This window comes from Canis aureus, chromosome 16, assembly GCF_053574225.1.
Source record: "Canis aureus isolate CA01 chromosome 16, VMU_Caureus_v.1.0, whole genome shotgun sequence".
Taxonomy (NCBI): Eukaryota; Metazoa; Chordata; class Mammalia; order Carnivora; family Canidae; genus Canis; species Canis aureus.
Window position 1 is genome coordinate 5,491,552 of NC_135626.1, and position 17,859 is coordinate 5,509,410.

Sequence of the window (17,859 nt, forward strand, 5' to 3'; positions counted from 1 at the left end):
GTGCCTGGGTGTCCTGCCTCTGCTGCAGGGGGCTCCCAGCCTGGCAGGGCCAGGACCAACGGCCCTAACTGTGAGGAGAGGTGGGCTGTGATAAGAGAGGCCAGATAAGGCCAGCCTGGCTCTGCAGGAAGCCCAGCCCCAAGGTCTGGAAGTTTCTCAAGGGCTCCCTTCTCTCTGCACAGCACACCCCCCACCTTCCCACTCACCTTTAGCCTCCCTGGGCTGTTATTTAACCCGGGAGATTCACCAGAGAGGTCCCTCCCTAGGCCCATCCCAGGATGAGAGCAGGCACCTATCAGCTAAGACCTTCTTCCCTGGGCCCTGGGGAGGCCCTGGCCAAGGCCAACAGGCAGGGAGAGGGAATCCCCCCAACACCCCCTCCTTCCTCTAGCCCAGCCAAGCCCTGGGCAGAGGGGATTTGACAGAGGCGCCCTCACTCAGGGATCACTCTGTGCCCAGCCCCGTTAGGGTGCAGGAAGCCCAGGGATGAACGGTACCAGGTCTCTGGCAACCTCCTGGCTGAGAAGGTGCAGTGGGAAGCTACCATGGAGCAGCCGGGCCCATCTGCAAGCCCTTTCTCAGCTAAAACTCCCTCCTTCCAGGTAGGAGAGCTTGGTAAAGTTACCTGGGGCAGGTAACTCCTGCCTCTCTAAGCTTAGATCTTTCTTCTGTGTAACGTGTAACTACTCCCTCGGGGGCCCAAGGTCATCAACAGTGATAACCCACATTTGGCAAGGCCCCAGGGGAAAACTTTGTCTTCTCTAAAATCTTGTTCTGTGGGTTTGGGGCGATCAGGGGCCTCCCCTGTGGGTCTCAGCTCCACCTTCTAACCAGGCCAGAGGCTCCATGGGAAACCCTGCCCGCTGTGGTTGGGGGGAAGCTCTTGAGGAGGGGTCCCCAAGGCAGAACTGATAGCAGGACTGGGAGGTGCAGAGGCCCCCTCACAGGGCTTCCTGTGCTCCAGGCTCTTTTTCTTTTTTTTTTTTTTTTAAGATTTATTTATTTATTTGTTTATTCAGAGAGAGAGAGAGAGAGAGGCACAGACACAGGCAGAGGGAGAAACAGGCTCCATGCAGGGAGCCCAACGTGGGACTCGATCCTGGGTCTCCAGGATCGGCGCTAAACCGCTGCACCACGGGAGCTGCCCTGTTGACATGGTTCTTACACTGGATCTCACCAGATTAAATTCTGACTGCTCCATAAAGAAGGGTTGTTAGCTCCATTTAAATAATAATAATAGTAAGAATAATAGTAATAGTGGCAGCCCTGGTCCCCTGCTGATGTTGTTGCTATTTTATAGATCTGGAAGGTACGATAGTGAACTGTTAAGCATCTAGCCTATTGAATTTCTAACCCCCATCTGGAGCTTGCTCTGGGCTCCAGGCCCAGCACCCTCTCATTCTGCCTCACCGCACCCCTCTGAAGTGGGCATGACAGCATTCTCTGCTTTACAGATGAGGAAATGGGGCTCAGAGAGGTGAGGAGACTGGCCCAGGCCGGCCCCCCACCTTCCAGCCTGGCTTGGGTGAACACTGGCTGGAGCTGGTATAGAACTCGCCTGGCTGCAGGAGTCTGAGTGAGGAGATCAAGGTTCAGGACCTGACAGGCACTAGACAAGTCACTTGGTTTCAACAACCTTCAGTTTTCTCCTCTGTTGAATGGGCACACAGTGAGTCAGCACCTCCCTCCCTCTTGGGACTGTAGTCTGAAGTCCAGGCCAGAATTTTAAGGCTGCCATTAGCCAGCCTGGGGCTGCACGCCAGGCCAGGCCACTCTTTACCCAGACCACCTGACCCATAGAACCTTCTGCCCAGCAGCAGAGGAGGGGTGGCCCCAGATGCAAGGGTTTGAGAGCAGTGGCCCCCGTGAGGTCATCCAGGCCCCCTTACCTTACAGGTCAGGACCCTAGGGAGGTGAGGTGACTTGCCCAGGGTCACACGGTGTGGGTCCCCTCAGCAGGGGAGAGAGAATTGAGAACACTCCAAGAGCTATGGGGTATTGGCATTTTGCATGGCTCCTTGAGGCAGTAAGGTCTCCCTCTGAAATAAGAGCCAGCTCAAGGCCAGAGCCCCATTGATCAAATGACCAGGTCACAGGTGCCCTTGCAGGACACAGGGCAGGTGGGGGCAGGGTCCAGGGGTGGCCTGAGGGTGGAGTCTGGAGCCCGTGTTACAGAGTCCTTGAGTGACTAAGCTATTTTCCCTGTTAGGCCTTCTTTTGCCTTCTCTGAGAAATGGGTCCAGGAACAGAAGCATTGCATAAAGATTTCTGCACAGTGCTGATGTTTAGAAAGAATTCATATTAGCTATTATCAAAGAAAATCCAAGTCACAAATGAAAAAAAAATAGCCAAGGATTCCCAAGCTTGATCAGTAGCAGCTGGGGACACCTGGCTGGCTCTGTCAGTGGAGCATGTCTCTTGATCTCGGGGGGGGGGGGGCGGGGGGGGGAGTTGTAAGTTCAAGCCCCACTCTGGGTATAGAGAGGAAATAAAAGATAAATAAACCGGAAGCAGCTGGAATCAAATGGAGTTGGGACTAAGCCGAATCCTTGCTCCGCCACTTGCCAGCTGGTGAGCTTCGCAGGTGATTCTGCACCTCTGGTCCTCAGTTCCTCCCTGGCCAGAAGGGCTCAGTACAGCACCTGGCAAGGACACGGCTCATAAATCTCACACCCCAGGGAGGAGGTGCTGAAGACAATTGTGGTTGCAGAGTGAGATAAGCAAATGAAAAAAAAAATTCCACACCCTTCTTCCCACTGGAGGTCAGGAAGACAGCTGTCTGCAGGTTTGAGCAGAGAAGGTATCAGCCAGTCCAAAGAGCGTCGGGCCCCGGGGGAGGAGGCCGGGCTGAAGCCAGCCTCTCTGTGGCCTGGCCCACCACAAGGCCTTGCATCACATGTCTGGTGCCCTCTGAGGGCCCCTCTTGGCCATGAGTGGGGACCCCAGGAACACCCCAAGAACATGTGGGCCATGCCTAGTTCCAGGTCAGTAATAGCCCGTTGCTGGGCTTCAGTATCCCCAGTGGCTAAACAAAAGGGCAGATGGTGAACAGAATGTGGCAAGAAGACGACATTTGAGCAGAGACCTGGTATGACAGGGAGTCGGTCATGGGAACTTTGTGGAGAATGATCCAGGCAGAGGGAACCACCAATGCAAAGGCCCTAAGGCTCTGTCATACATTCTCTCTGTGTGACCTTTGGCGGCTGAGTAACCACTCTGCCTCAGTTTCCCATGTGTATGATGAGGATAATCAAAGTGCTCAAAAATCTATTGTGAGGATGACATGAGTACTTTTAATGCCGAGGGCTCACTAGGTGTGGACCTTTGCAGAGATGGGTGTGAGCAGGTGTATCTGAGGATCCCAGAGAAGGCCAGCAGGGCTGAGGCGATGGTAAAAGATGGTGAGTACAAAAGTTTGGATGTAACCCTAAATGCTGTGGAAATTCACTGAAGGGGTTTAGCAGAACAGAGACAAGATCTGATTTTCTTTTTAAATGACAAGAGAATGCTTGTGTGTGTCCAAAGGAGCAGCAGCAAGACTACAGACAGGGCAGAGCAGCAGTGGTGACATGGAGGGAAGTCTGTGGCTGCTGGAAAGGCTGTGGATGGGTGGGGTTTGGGGTGAGGGAAACCCAAGGTGAGGGCAGCTGGGCAGTTGGTGAAGCTGTGTCCCAAGCTGGGAAGGCCTGGCTGGCTGGCTGGTTTCAGGGCAGAACACAAGGGAACACATGCTATGGATATGACCAGTTTAAGGTGCTTGCTGTGGTCAAGCCTGGGGGAGATGTCAGGAGGCCACTCATGTCTGTAGCACTTGAAACTCAGACATCGGGATCCCTGGGTGGCGCGGCGGTTTAGCACCTGCCTTTGGCCCAGGGTGCGATCCTGGAGACCCGGGATCGAATCCCACGTCGGGCTCCCTGCATGGAGCCTGCTTCTCCCTCTGCCTATGTCTCTGCCTCTCTCACTTTCTGTGTGTGCCTATCATAAATAAATAAAATTTAAAAAAATCTATTAAAAAAAAAAAAAAAGAAACTCAGACATCATCCCAGACCTGGGACCTTAGAGAGAGAGAAGCATGATCCCTGGGGCCCTCCAACATGGGCAGGGGGTGGGGAAGGTGCAGCCAAGCAGGAAGAAGGAAGAAGTAGAACCAGGGAGGGAGGTGTCAGGGAAGCACAGAGAACAAAGGGTTTCAGGAAGGAGGGCATCATGAGCCTTGTATTATAACCTGCCACCTAAGATGGAGGGTGATCAACATGGCTCATGGGGCTCAGAGCACAGTTCCAATCGATTCCTCAAGGTCATTTTTAGAAATAGAATTACAGGATCAGAGGGAGGCCTATTTTTAAGGCCCCGGTTGCCCTCCAACTAAATCCATAAACACCTTAGTATCCAGACTCAAGGGTGTGAGTTTGGCATAGCCACACCACTGGGGATATGGAATTCCCTCTAATGCAAATTTTCTTCCCCCAATTACAGAATAAGTGTTTTCTTATAGGTCACTAGATGTAAATAGATATAAATAGATAGATAGATAGATAGATGTAAATAGATATTGGGTGGTAGAGGAGTCTTTATATCAAAGGGTTAAAACCCCGGGGCCGGGGGCTGTCAGGCTTCTGTACAAACCTACCAATGAGCTCGAACCTCCCTTGGTCTCCGTTAAGCAAGAAAAGAACCACTGGACCCCTCTAGTCCAGGCTCTGGAGTGTGGTAGCCTTTGGAGACTTGTCCTCAGTGAAATATCCACCCATAGATATCCCCAGAAATTATGGGCTAGGACAGAGCTCATTCAGCTCTCACCCTACTAAGGAGGAGACAAAGGGTCAGACAGGATCAGAGAGGGGAAGCAAATTGCCCAGGGCCACCCAGCTCATTGACAACAGACAAACCTCGATTTCTCTATCTATAAAATGGGGCCAATCTCTAATTCACACACTTTTCAAGAACACAAAAAGAGATTGCAACGTCAAGTACAGGGATAAGTGTTTAATAAATGTTAACTGAAAGCAACCTGCCCGAAAAAGCAAAGGAGAAAAGTATAGAGGAAAAGTATTTCAGGCAAAGGTAAATGTGAGCAAAAGCTTGGAAGTGGAAGACACCCAGACCAATTCCTGAAGTCCTTGGCCAGCTGTAAGGATGGTGCGCTAAGGTGGTTAGTGAGGCAAGTGAGGTGAGGTGGAAGCTGGGCAACAGTGAGCTTATGGGCTTTATTAATCTGGAGGGCATGATGGGCCAAGAGAGGGGGCGGTGACACAGGCTGATCTGAGTTTAAAAAGTCCACCCTGGGGCCCAGCATAGGGCCTTTGCTGACCTGCTGTGTGACCCCAAGCTGTCTCTGTCCCTCTCTGGGACCTCAGCCTCCTGCCCCTATAGCAGTGAGAATGGCTCTAATCAGGGTTATCAGGGTTTGCAAAGATGTATGTTCCTTTGTGAGTTTCCTTCTTTACTGTCTTCTCACATCGAACAGGGCACTCTGCAAGCAGGACTTGGCCATCTGTCCCCAGAACCCAGTGTCTCCAGCACCAAGCCCAGGGTCTGGCACAGAGGTGAATGAATTGGATGGATGGATGGATGGATGGATGGACGGATGACATCCTTTCTCTTTGAGAGGGTAGGGGTTAAATTAGAATTCCTGGCCCTTGCTCCCCTCTACATACATCTGCAGATCTGCTTCCAGTGGGGGGACACTGACCCACTTGCCAGTTTTCTTGCATCCCTGTTTTCTTTTTCTCTCCAGACAATGGCTTTGTTTCTATTGTCCTTTCTGGAGAGCATGAATACTTTCATCCTGGAACTAAAAAGCCAACATTGGTTTTCCAGGTGTGTGATGAAGGTGCCTATGATTTTTTTCCTTTACACATTTCTCTGTTTTCTTCTATAAACATCTGTGACTTTCAAAATAAAAAGCAATGGGGACACGTGGGTGGCTCATTGGTTGAGCATCTGCCTTCGGCTCAGGGCCTGATCCTGAAATCCTGGAATCGAGTCCCACATTGGGCTCCCTGCACAGAGCCTGCTTCTCCCTCTGCCTAGGTCTCTGCCTCTCTCTCTCTCTCTGCTGTCTCTCATGAATAAATACATAAAATCTTTAAAAAAAATAAAAAATAAAAAATAGGGATGCCTGGGTGGCTCAGTGGTTGGGTGCCTGCCTTTGGCTCAGGTCATGATCCGGGAATCTGGGATCGAGTCCCACATCGGGCTCCCTGTGAGGAGCCTGCTTCTTCTCCCTCTGCCTGTGTCTCTCATGAATAAATAAATAAATCTTTTAAAAAAATAAAAAGCAATGATACAAAGGAGGTTAGCAAATCATACATACAAATGTTTTTTTTTTAGTTTTTATTTTTTAATAAATTTTTTAAAGATTTATTTATTCACGAGAGACACACACAGGCAGAGGGAGAAGCAAGCTCCATGCAGGGAGCCTGATGTGGGACTCGATCCGGGGCCATCAGGATCATGCCCCGGGCTGAAGGCAGCACTAAACCACTGAGCCACCCGGGCTGCCCCTACATATGGTTTTTAAACATAAGACAGAGTGCTTAGCATCCTCCAAATAAAATAAATGCAAATGATAACTACCTTGAGAATCCATTTTTCCACCTGTGCAATTGGCAAGGATCAAAGTTGGCTAAGGTCTGTGTTGTGGAGGAAATGGCCAGCTTGTGCCCCGTGGAGGCATGGAGGTGGAAACTAATCCCACCCCTTTGGAGAACGATGTGTATGTGTATATGGCAATATGTATGAAGATGTTGAATGCCAATCCCTTTTAACCTAGCAATTGCACTTCTTGGAATTCATCCATCAGATGTGCTCACACATGGAAGAGATGATGAGGGTAAAATGTTACCCACTGCAACATTGCTTGTGATGGCAAAATATTAGAAACCTAAATGTCCATCAGTAGGAGACTGGCGAAATCCACAGTAGTACTTCCGCACCAGGAGTACTGAGCAGCTTCAAAAAAAACAAATTAGCCAGTGAGGCAGCTCTTATGTACCAACATGGTCCAAAATAAGGTTCAGGATATAAAGGTACATGGAAAAAGTACAATGCAGACTTGTGTATATGGTCTGCTATCTGCAAGTATAAAAGGGAAATCTCTATATTTGCTTGCAAATGCATGACATATCTCTGAAGAGATCACAGGAAACATAACTGACTGGAGAGAGCTATTATTGATGCTGGGACCTGGTGTGGGAGAGAAGCTTTTCATTGTGTATTTTCTGTACTTCTAATTGAATGATATGATGTATTATCCATCAAAAAATATTAGGATTTATTTTATTTTGAATTTTTATCTTTTTTGGAGAGAGTAGGGAGGGGATAGGGGCAGAGGGAGAGGGAGCAAGAGAGAATCTTAAGCAGGCTCCATGCCCATCACAGAGCCAGAGGAGGGGCTTGATCTCACAATCCTGAGATCATGACTTTTTTTTTTTTTTTTTTTAAAGAATTTTATTTATTTATTCATGAGAGACACACACACAGAGAGAGAGAGAGAGAGGCAGAGACAGAGGGAGAAGCAGGCTCCATGCAGGGAGCCCGATGTGGGACTCGATCCCAGGCCTCCAGGATCACACCCCGGGCTTCAGGCTGCGCTAAACCGCTGCGCCACTGGGGCTGCCCCTGAGATCATGACTTGAGCCAAAATCAAGACTCAGATATTTAACTGAGCCACCCATGCGTCCCCTCCCTCAAAATATTAGGATTTAAAAACAAAATAAAAATAGGAAAAGAAGATAACTCTATTCTACCCCCACCCCGTTAAATGACTTCTACAAATTCCCCAGTGTCTGTGGCTATGATGACCATTGTCCTTAGAGACCATGGAGTAAACAGAGGTCCAGGCGAAAGGAGACATGACCTGCCCAAGGCCACTGGGTGGCTTTGCCAAAGCCCTGGTCACCACTTATAATTGCCTACACAACTGGGATGATACCAGGTACACCCCCAGAATTTTCTGGGCTGCTGCTTGCCTTCATGCCTTTACATCTATTCTGTTCCCAACTGGAATAGAAGTCGGTAGCTCAATGATTGTTAAGATTGCAAATGCAGTCCGCTCTAGAGAGGGGGAAATCAACAGACTTCTTTGCTCAGGGCAAAAGGAAAGAGATCGGTTAAGATTTAGGAATGTAGTTAAATGGAGTTTTCCAGCTGACCTGGGAGAAGAGAGACTCCTTCCTGGCATCTTATTTTCCCTGCGGTCTCATTCTTGAAGGAATAACCTGGAGCTCCAGTATACCCTGTTATATATGGATCAACTGAGGCCACCCATAGTAGATCAAGAAAAAACATTTGGGGAGCCCCTGGGTGGCTCAGTCATTTAAGCGCTTGACTCATGATCTCAGCTCAGGTCTTGATCTCGGGTTTGTGAATTTTAAGTTAAGCCCCCAACAGTAACTTAACAACAACAACAGAACAAAACTACTTTGAAAACTACTACAAGACTACTTAAAAAAAAAAAAAAAAAAAAACTTGGTGTATACAGGACAGAACTGAGGACTAATGTCTTTGATCCCCAAATGCTTTTATAACTGCCGAGAAGGGGATGAAAAGACAGTAGGAAAGTGTGCCAAGGATGAGGGAGGCAGTTTACAGAAATAAATGTATGGAAAATGCTCACGTTTACCACAGCCAGGGAAATGCAGAGTAACAGTGACAAGGTACTCTACACCCAGCAGTCTGGGGGACATTCTGGGAATGGGGTATCCTCACCCACAGTTGGTGGGATGCAAATGTTACAGTGTGAGGGGAAAGAATTGCAAATACCCATAGACCCCAAACTCTCATTACAGGGGATCTTACCCACAGAAGCAAAACCCCCTGGGGCACATGCTGTCCCCAGAGACAAAACACAGATGGAAGGTGACATGAATGCCCCTCAGCAGGCAAAACACAGATGGAAGGTGACATGAATGCCCCTCAGCAGGCAAGTGGTTGGTGCAATATAGTACTGCCACTGAGTTAGCAGGGTCCCCGCCCCAGCACAAGGGCAGGAGCGAGGCAATTGGCCTGTTTCCTCACTTGTGAAAACAGGCCATTAATACTAGTAACATTAATACTAGTCTTATAGGGTCATTATGGATAAATGACCAACTGTATAGAAGGTGTTTAGAACAGGGCATGGCTCAAACAAGTGCTCTTTAACTATCTGCTAAGTCAGTATCTTCAAGGGATCCCTGTAAGCTTATTGTTGGATAAGAGTGTTAAGATGATGGGATGCTGGGTGGCTCAGCGGTTAAAGTGTCTGCCTTCGGCTCAGGGGCTCAGGATGTGGTCCTGGGGCATGATCCTGGGGATCTAGTCCCGCATCGGGCTCCCTGTAAGGTGCCTGCTTCTCCCTCTACCTGTGTCTCTGCCTCGCTCTCTCTCTGTGCCTCTCATAAATAAAATGTTTAAAAAAAAAGTGTTAAGGTGCAGAAAATATTGTCATGCACATCGACAAAGTCCTATAGATGTCTAGATGTGTCTGTCATCTCATGTGCTTAGAAAACATGATGGGATGCATACTTGGATGTCACCAAAGGAGGAATTTAAGAGGTAGGGGTGAGCAAAGAAAAATATTTTTTATTTTTAAAGATTTTTATTTTTAAGTAATCTCTACACCCAACATGAGGCTTGAACTTAATTATCCCACGATCGAGGCTTGAATGCTCTACGGACTGAGCCCGCCAGGATCCCACAAAGCAAAAAACATTTAAAGCTCCTTTTTATGATCATTTCTATGCAGTTATTATATGCATGTATACGCATAGAGAACATTTCAATGAAGAAGAAGAGGAAGAAGGAGGAGGAAGAGAAGGAGAAGAAAACCAAGAAGGGAAAGCATCTATTTCCCATGGGGCCAGAGTCGGGATGCCCAACAGTGATGTAAAGAGCAGAAGTCCGGCCAATGACAGAATCTTCCCAACATGTCATATGTTTATTTCAAAAATCAAACAATCTCTGATAAATATTTACCCCCAATGCTGGCAGGAAAGAGGGAGGGAGGTGCTGGAATCAGTTGTTTGAAGGATTATCTTTTGCCTGTGGGAACTTCCCTAGAGTGTTGTCTATAGCAACCCCGCCCCCCAGCCCCCCATCCATACACCTTTCTGTGACCTGAGCTATAAAAAGGGCATCTCTGAGCCCGGTCAGCTGTGGAGGGCATGGGAGCTTTTGCCACTGGGAGCTGCCCAGGGCCCAGGCCACCAGCCTTTGGATGGGGAGTCTCCGCTGGTGACTGTAGCTTCAGCCCTCTGGGTGTGGCCGATAATCAGGTTGCTCTGTTGTGCTCCTTCACCTTCTAAAGATGCATTGTCTTATCTCTCTACACCTGCACACTGAAGAATGCAATGTCTTGATTAACTTGCTTAAGGAATGTCATAAAAATCACAGCATTCTGAAATTGTTTGGTCATTGCAATGATTTCGATCAGGAGATGAGACAATGCTTGAAGGAGTACATGGAAAAGAGGACCAAGAGCAGGGAGCATGGCAATGTGATGCGAAAAGGACTTTTTAATCCTACAGAGGGCTGAAGAATAAATGACAGGCATATCTTATGAAGAAAGAAAAAAGAAAAGAAAAGGAATCTCCATGCTACTTTTTTCATGCTAGCAGTTCTGGCCAAGAAGGTCAAAAACGGGAAAGTCTGGGACAAGTCCTCCTCACCCCTAAACTAGGATAGATTATGTCTCCTCCCCACGTGGCTCTCTAGTTCACTCTCCACACAGTAAGTCTTCCAACGCGCAAACCTGATCTTGTTATCTTTTTTAAAAACCATTTTATTGTTCTCCAAATTTAATCCAAATTTCTTAGGCTACAAGGTCCTGCTGGATCAGGCATTCTGGCACCCCGGGGCAACTAGGCCCCACCCGGTGAAGTGCAGTTCCCTCGGGCTAGTTAGTTCGTTTTCTCTCTCCCTCCCTTCCTCCCTCTCCACCGCGCCCTCTCCCTCTTCAGCCCTTTGCTTTTCACCTGCTTTCCCTCTCTTTGCCTGGAGACCTCTCCCCACTCCCGCTGCTCCGCCACCTCTCGGACCCCGCCTCATCCCCAGGCCTCTGTTAGGATGTCGTTTCTTCCAGGACGCCTTCCGAGGCTGCCCAGGGACGGTAGTAGCCCCAGTAGCGAAGGTGCTTGGGTTTTGGTCTATCGCCTCGAAATCGGATTGTCAGATTCAGGAGCGCAGAGGCCGAACACGCGCCGCCTGCGGTCTGTGATTTAAGGCGTGACATTTCTGGGCTTGAATTAAAGGACCTCCCTCCAAGCCTGCTCCGTCTTCTGAGCCGCCTCAGAGCTGGTCCTCGTGGATCACCAGGCTCAGGGGTGCAGACTAGGACTATTTTGGGGGTGTGGCCGAGTCCTCGAGATGCTGAGCGCGTGCGGAGGGCATTCCGGGGAGCGTGCCCCTCACAAACAGGGGCGAAACCACCCGCCCCGCCCCCGGGCCTGCCCCTCACAAATATGGCACCCCGCGGATTCTTATTGGTTCCGGAGGACGCACTGGGCGGCGCTGATTGGCCGGGGGCGGGGGCGGGGCGGGGCGGGGCGGGGCGTCTCCTGCTCGGGCCTAGCGAGTGGTAGCGGACGCCGGGAGGATGTCGCAGGCACGCCGCCACCTGCGCGTGGCTCTCTTCCTGGCAGCAGTTTCCCCGCGCGGTGCAACGACCGGGGTCAAGGCGCGGCGAGGGTTGAGCGCGTGGCCCGCGCCGCAGGAGCCCGGCATGGAGTATCAGGTATCCGGCGGGCCGACGAGCGGTCGTGCGATGATGACACGTGGGCCGGGCCTGGGTCACACGGCGTCCGGACTCCGGGTCCTGAGGCTGGGGTGGACCGGGAGCCTGGCCGTGGGGGACTCGGGGGCGGGACATCCTGGAGCCCGGGGGTGGGGACAGGCACCAGGAAGTTGGGCCGGGGCCGCCGATTCTGGGAATTCTGAGGCTAAGATGTCCCGCCTTGTGGGAAGGGGTGCCCAGTGACAGGAGGTCCAGTTTCTCCAGAGTCCCAACTAAGCGGTTGGGTGGTGGAGGTTGGGGGGAGAGTAAAGAGTTTCAGGAATTCACACTTGAGAGATCCAAGAATTGAGATTTTTGGGTTGGAGTCTCCAGGATTCAGGAAAGTACCTGCAACTGGGGGGCAGGCAGGATTCACCCCATGTTGGTGGGGGTAAGAATTTGGAAAACAAAATTGACACCAGGCTCTGTTGCTGGGGCTGGTTTCCGTAGACCACACCTGTTGCCTGCCAGGCAAGTTAACAGTTTAATGGGTGTGGGGCCTCCAACCAGCTGCTGGGACCCTAAGGAGAAATAAATAGCACCTGCACTCTCACCCCCAGGGTAGACTCTCCTGAGACTGTAGCTACCCACCTTGCCAGCTGGGTGACCCCAGGTATATATACCCTTCTTCCTCTGAGCCTCCTGCTCTCCTCCATCTGGATGCTTCAAGCAGCTCTTCTTTGGGTCAGAATGCGGAGCCCCATCCTCAGGGTTGGGCATGGAAACTTCCAGGGATTCCTAGTACAAATTCCTCCAGTTCTAAGACCCCAGCCTTCTGTGGTTCTGCTCCTGCAGTCCCCTCCCAATTTAGGACCCAGTATAGATGTGGATGTCATTGGAGGGAACAAGACCTAAGGCCCTGGTGTGGGGGGTGAAGACTGGGAACAGGAAGCGAGGCTTTTCCCGTTACGCATGTAACCTGCTTGCCTGACACTCCTAGGTGGGGCTGAACTGCCACAGGCTCTCATCTCTGCCAGGGCTGGAAAGATGCCACTTCTCTAACCTCTAGGCTGGGACAACAAGGCTGGCATTTGTAGGCTTGGTGCCCTGGCTTGGCCACTGATGCCTTGGGGTTCCTCTGTTTCTGTGGACTGCTGGTGGGTCTTAACCTGCTACCTGGGGACTGTGGTTGCTAGGATGCAGTGCGCACACTGAATACCCTGCAGACCAATGCTGGCTACCTGGAGCAGGTAAAGCGCCAGCGGGGTGATCCTCAAACGCAGCTGGAAGCAATGAAGCTGTACTTGGCACGGAGTGGTCTGCAGGTAAGGTGGGCGGGGCCAGTGACACCCCTTCCCCCCCCCCGCCCTCCCCCATCTATGAGTCTGCGGCTGAGGCAGTTGTCTCTGTCTCAGGTGGAAGACTTGGACCAGCTGAACATCATTCACGTCACTGGGACCAAGGGGAAGGTGAGGGATGGGACTCAGGAGCAGGATAGCCGTTTGATGGTGTGGGAGGGTGAGGCGTGCCAGACAAGACCTGTTCTTTCTAGGGCTCCACTTGTGCCTTCACGGAACGTATTCTCCGAAGCTACGGCCTGAAGACAGGATTCTTTAGGTACTGAGGTGTGGAGAAATGTGGGATCTCTTAGCTCTCTGGAGGGCTTTGGAACCAACTAGCAGGAGCTCAACTGCTTGTCTCTCTGCCCAGTGTTGGTTTATTAATGGAATAACCATTCCATTAGCTTTTAACATATTGGCCCCAGTTTGTGGCAGTCTTGAACTTTCGTAATGAAACAAATTTGGGAGGGGGATAGCAACTTGGATGTATAAACTAAATACATAGCAAGAATCGTCAGATACCCTTTTATTAACATTTATTTATTTATTTATTTATTTATTTATTTATTTATTTATTTAAGATTTATTTATTTGTTTATTCAGAGAGAGCAAAGAGAGAGGCAGAGGGAGAAGCAGGCTCCCTGCAGGAAGCCCGATGTGGGGACTCGATCCTGGGTCTCCAAGATCACACCCCGGGCTGCAGGCGGCGCTAAACCGCTGCGCCACCGGGGCTGCCCCTTTTATTAACTTTTAAATTCCACATCCTGTTTTTATTTTTTTTCCTATAAGATTTAAAAAAAATTTTTTTAAGTAATCTCTACACCCAGTGTGGGGCTCGAACTCACAACCCCCCACGATCAAGTGTTGCACGCTCTACCAACTGAGCCAGCCAGGTGCCCTCACGTATAGCTTTAAAATCACAGAGAAATATTTATCAGTTTGGATGTCTCTACAGTAAGGAGCAGAAAACCTGGCTTATTAGGGCTTAAGGTCTAGGTAGTTTATGATATCAGCGTGTCAAGGCCTCCCTTCTGCTCTGCCAGCCTCAGCCACTGCTTTGCCCTTTGGGGCAGCACCTCCTCGTGCTTGCTGTCAGGCACCCAAAACTCATACCAGAGGATGGGGTATGGACCAGACGTGAGGTACTCTTCCCCGTATTACACATGCCTCTCCCTACCTGGCCATCAGTCAAGCAGTAGGATTAAGGTGGTGATTAATTGCTCAGGATTTGGTCCTCGGGGTGGAGGGACTTAAGATTTTTGCTTCTTTTTATTTTACTAGTTCCATCAAGTGCCTTCTGTGGCTGTCTGGAATCAGCTGAGATCATTTCAGGCCATATTTTCTCTTCACAGTTCATTGTTCAAAATAAATGTAGAGAGGGATTTATAATACAAGCGGAGCTTGGAGGATTCAGATATAAGCTGACAATCTCTTCTAAAATAATTTTTGGGGCGGGGCAGCCTGACGGGGTACAGAGTGCGACTCTCGATCTTGGGGTTGTGAGTTCGAGCCCCATGTTAGGGCTGGAGATTACTTTAAAAAAATGAAACTTTAATAAAAAGTATTTTTTTTAAAAATATTTTTTGGGGTAAAAACCCAGCCTTTGACTTTCAGCCCATGTAGCCTTGTGGGCCAGCCTGGAGATGCATCTTGAGCACACAGCTGGAGCCTTGCTGTCCAGGGCTAGAAAACAGGCATTGTGGGGGCAGACGTTGGCATGTTGGCAGGGGCCTGTTGGAGCCCAGAGCACATTCCGGATCAGCCTGTTGGGGTATAGAGTGGGGCTGCTTTTCTTTCTGGAGGAGGGGCCAACTCAGTCGAGACTGAGCAAGGTGAGGGGGGCAGGCTGGAGGAACTATAGATAGTCCAGGGGGCCTGGGGCACAGGGAACTGTTGGGATGTGGGAGAGGGGAAGCCCAGAGGCCAATGGCAGCAGCCCCACCAGGGCCTGGGAGGCCGGGTGAGGAGCTGAGACACTGGAAGCCAGAGGAAAGTCACAGAAGGATGGTCAGCAGGGCAGTGACACAGTCAGATTTGGGTTTCTGAAGACAGGTCTGAGGGACTCGGGAAGGGAGTTCCGATGACCACGGGTCTCCCGGCAGCTCTCCCCACCTGGTGCAGGTGCGGGAGCGGATCCGCATCAATGGGCAGCCCATAAGCCCTGAGCTCTTCACCAAGCATTTCTGGCACCTCTACCACCGGCTGGAGGAGACCAAGGTGCGCATGCAGGAGGGCTGGTGGGTGTGCAGGGTAGGGGGCGCTGGAGGGACCCAGAGGGGGCTCCACATCTAAGGACCCCACCTCCCCAGAGCAGAGGTGACAGGGCCTGGGCCCTGACACGTTCTTGTCCGCAGGACAGCAATAGCTGTGTCTCCATGCCGGCCTACTTCCGCTTCCTCACACTCATGGCCTTCCACATCTTCCTCCAGGAGAAGGTACGAGTGCACTCCCCCAAAGTCCTGTGTCTGAGAGGCCTCAGGGAGGGAAAGCTCAGCTGGCTGGGTGCTCGAGGCCCCTGATGTCCCTCTGGTCCTCTGCAGGTAGACCTGGCAGTGGTGGAAGTGGGCATTGGTGGTGCTTATGACTGCACCAACATCATCAGGTGAGGACAGCTGTGCGGGGAGAAGGATGGTGGCCATGAGCCCAGGGCAGTGCCATCATGGCTCTCCTGTCTTCTGCAGGAAGCCTGTGGTGTGTGGTATCTCCTCTCTTGGCCTTGACCATACCAGCCTTCTGGGGGACACAGTGGAGGAGATTGCATGGCAGAAAGGGGGCATCTTCAAGGTACCAGGCAGCCCAGGGCAGAGGAGGTCCATGGATGGCCTGGGCCTGCGCCTCAAGGCTCAGGGAAGTGGGGCAGGGGCATCTGTTTCCTGACTCAGGATAAGGTCTTGGGCGTCAGTGGGGCCTGGGCTCTTGTCTCAGCTGTGTGTGTGGAACAAGAGCCACCTCCCCTCCCCTCGGGCGGGAGGCTAAGTGAACTGCCCAGACCCAGGGACAGAGGACCTTCAGCAGCCTGTCTCCCTCCCTCCCCTCTCCTCCCCTCCCCAGCGTGGCGTCCCTGCCTTCACGGTGCTCCAGCCTGACGGTCCCCTGGCAGTGCTGCAGGACCGTGCCCAGAAGATCTCAGTGAGTCTGGCAGCACTGGGGGGGGGGGGGGGGTGGCAGCTGACTGGGGAGACACGTCATCCTTTGGGGTCTCACTTTTGCCCATTTGCACAGTGAGGGATAACTGCTCCTCCAGCTGGAGCACATTTTCGTTCTGGGAGCGGGGTTTGGTGGGTTCTGGTCGATGTGGAAAGATGGAAGGAGCCACAGCGTCAGGGAGGGCTTCTTCGCCAAGGTGCTGGCAATGGCAGCTCCCTGACCAGCTGTCACCTGTCTCCTTGGCAGTGTCCTCTCTACCTGTGCCCACCGCTGGAAGCCCTGGAGGAAGGGGGGCCGCCACTGGCCCTGGGCCTGGAGGGAGAGCACCAGCGGTCCAATGCTGCCTTAGCCTTGCAGCTGGCTCGCTGCTGGCTGCAGCAAAAGAACCACCAAGGTAAGTGGGCGGATGGGTGGGGAGGGGGCATGTGGAGCCTGCCTTGGAAGGTCCCGTGCACACTCCGACCACACGGGTCCCTCCTCCCTCCCTCCTCAGGCCTTGGGGAGCTGAAGGTGTCTCGGCCCAGTGTCCTGTGGCAGATGCCCCTGGCACCCGTGTTCCAGCCCACGTCCCACATGCGGCATGGTGAGTTGGACCTTCTGCCCAGTCAGGCCCCTTCACATGTAGCGTGTCCTTTTTGAGAGGTGGGAGCCGTTTGAGACGGTGCCCACAACAAAAGGCTCTGAAGTCAGTAAGCTTCCTTGACTTTGAGTTCATGACTCTGAGCCGAATGGGGTGATGACAGGACCCACCGTGAGGTGACATCACGAAGGGGCTGAGACCAGGGCCTGGTGGTTTGGGATATAGCACCCAGTCAATGGTACTACTATCATCAGTGCTACTGTCATCCTTGTCATCCTCATAAGACAGGTCTTAAGAATGGAGATACTGTCAGGCTTCTTGCCTCCCCCAAAGCTTTCAGCACATAGTAGGCACTCATAGCAGCTAAGCCCCGTTTGCAGATGATCCCGGTGTGCCCACTGTGTGCCAGACCCCCAGTCAGGGCCATGACAGGAGCCAGGAGGATCTCGGATCACATCCTGGCACACTTGCTCTGTGACCTAACCTCTCTGGGCTAAGGGCTCTCCGCCTACATGTAATATGGGACTAACATATGATAGTTCCCTCTCAGGGCTGCTGGGAAGATTCCATCAGATGAGGCAGCCCGAGAGCTGATCGCAGTGACTGGCCCCTAAGAGTAAGAGGCTCATCAGCTGAGAGGGCTCAGGGTGGGCGCCCCAACAGCGGGCCCTGCTGGCAGGTTGTGTGTGTGAGTTTGGGGCTAGGGTGGGAGCTGGCTGCCTTGCCCCCTGCAGGGCTTCGGGACACCGAGTGGTTGGGCCGGACGCAGGTGCTGCGGCGCGGGCCCCTCACCTGGTACTTGGATGGTGCGCACACCGCCAGCAGCGTGCAGGCCTGCGTGCGCTGGTTCCGCCAGGCGCTGCTCCGCCGCCGGGTGCCGAGGCGGTGAGCTCCGGGGCGCGGGGAGGGGGGGGGTGTCCGCAGGGAGGGGGGGGAAGTTTCTGGAGGAAGGAGGGGGCCGGCCGCAGCGGTACCACACTCTGACCGCCCTACGCCCCCAACCCCGCCCGTCTCCCAGCGGCCCTGAGGTGCGCGTCTTGCTTTTCAACTCCACGGGGGACCGGGATCCCGTGGCCCTGCTCAAGCTGCTGCAGGTG

At 52.0% G+C, this 17,859-nt stretch overlaps 1 protein-coding gene and 1 pseudogene across 3 annotated transcripts in view; both read left to right on the forward strand.

The window, feature by feature from the left end:
* The window catches only part of FPGS (folylpolyglutamate synthase), a 28,352-nt gene that overhangs the window by 1,319 nt on the left and 9,174 nt on the right, over positions 1 to 17,859 (forward strand). The window contains exons 3-15 of one of the 2 annotated variants that reach the window (XM_077850761.1): positions 460 to 602; positions 12,892 to 13,020; positions 13,111 to 13,164; positions 13,248 to 13,312; positions 15,138 to 15,252; positions 15,390 to 15,470; positions 15,576 to 15,637; positions 15,717 to 15,819; positions 16,087 to 16,164; positions 16,429 to 16,576; positions 16,676 to 16,765; positions 17,497 to 17,647; positions 17,781 to 17,856. In XM_077850761.1, coding sequence (XP_077706887.1) covers positions 460 to 602; positions 12,892 to 13,020; positions 13,111 to 13,164; positions 13,248 to 13,312; positions 15,138 to 15,252; positions 15,390 to 15,470; positions 15,576 to 15,637; positions 15,717 to 15,819; positions 16,087 to 16,164; positions 16,429 to 16,576; positions 16,676 to 16,765; positions 17,497 to 17,647; positions 17,781 to 17,856 — 1,295 coding nt within the window. Of the gene's footprint in view, positions 1 to 459; positions 603 to 11,540; positions 11,717 to 12,891; positions 13,021 to 13,110; positions 13,165 to 13,247; positions 13,313 to 15,137; positions 15,253 to 15,389; positions 15,471 to 15,575; positions 15,638 to 15,716; positions 15,820 to 16,086; positions 16,165 to 16,428; positions 16,577 to 16,675; positions 16,766 to 17,496; positions 17,648 to 17,780; positions 17,857 to 17,859 lie in introns of those variants that run through there. The other variant, XM_077850762.1, reaches the window with a different exon arrangement.
* LOC144285558 (COX assembly mitochondrial protein 2 homolog pseudogene) lies at positions 463 to 11,324 on the forward strand (annotated as a pseudogene). Its single transcript, XR_013353835.1, has 2 exons — positions 463 to 602; positions 9,731 to 11,324. The product of XR_013353835.1 is annotated as a COX assembly mitochondrial protein 2 homolog pseudogene (transcript).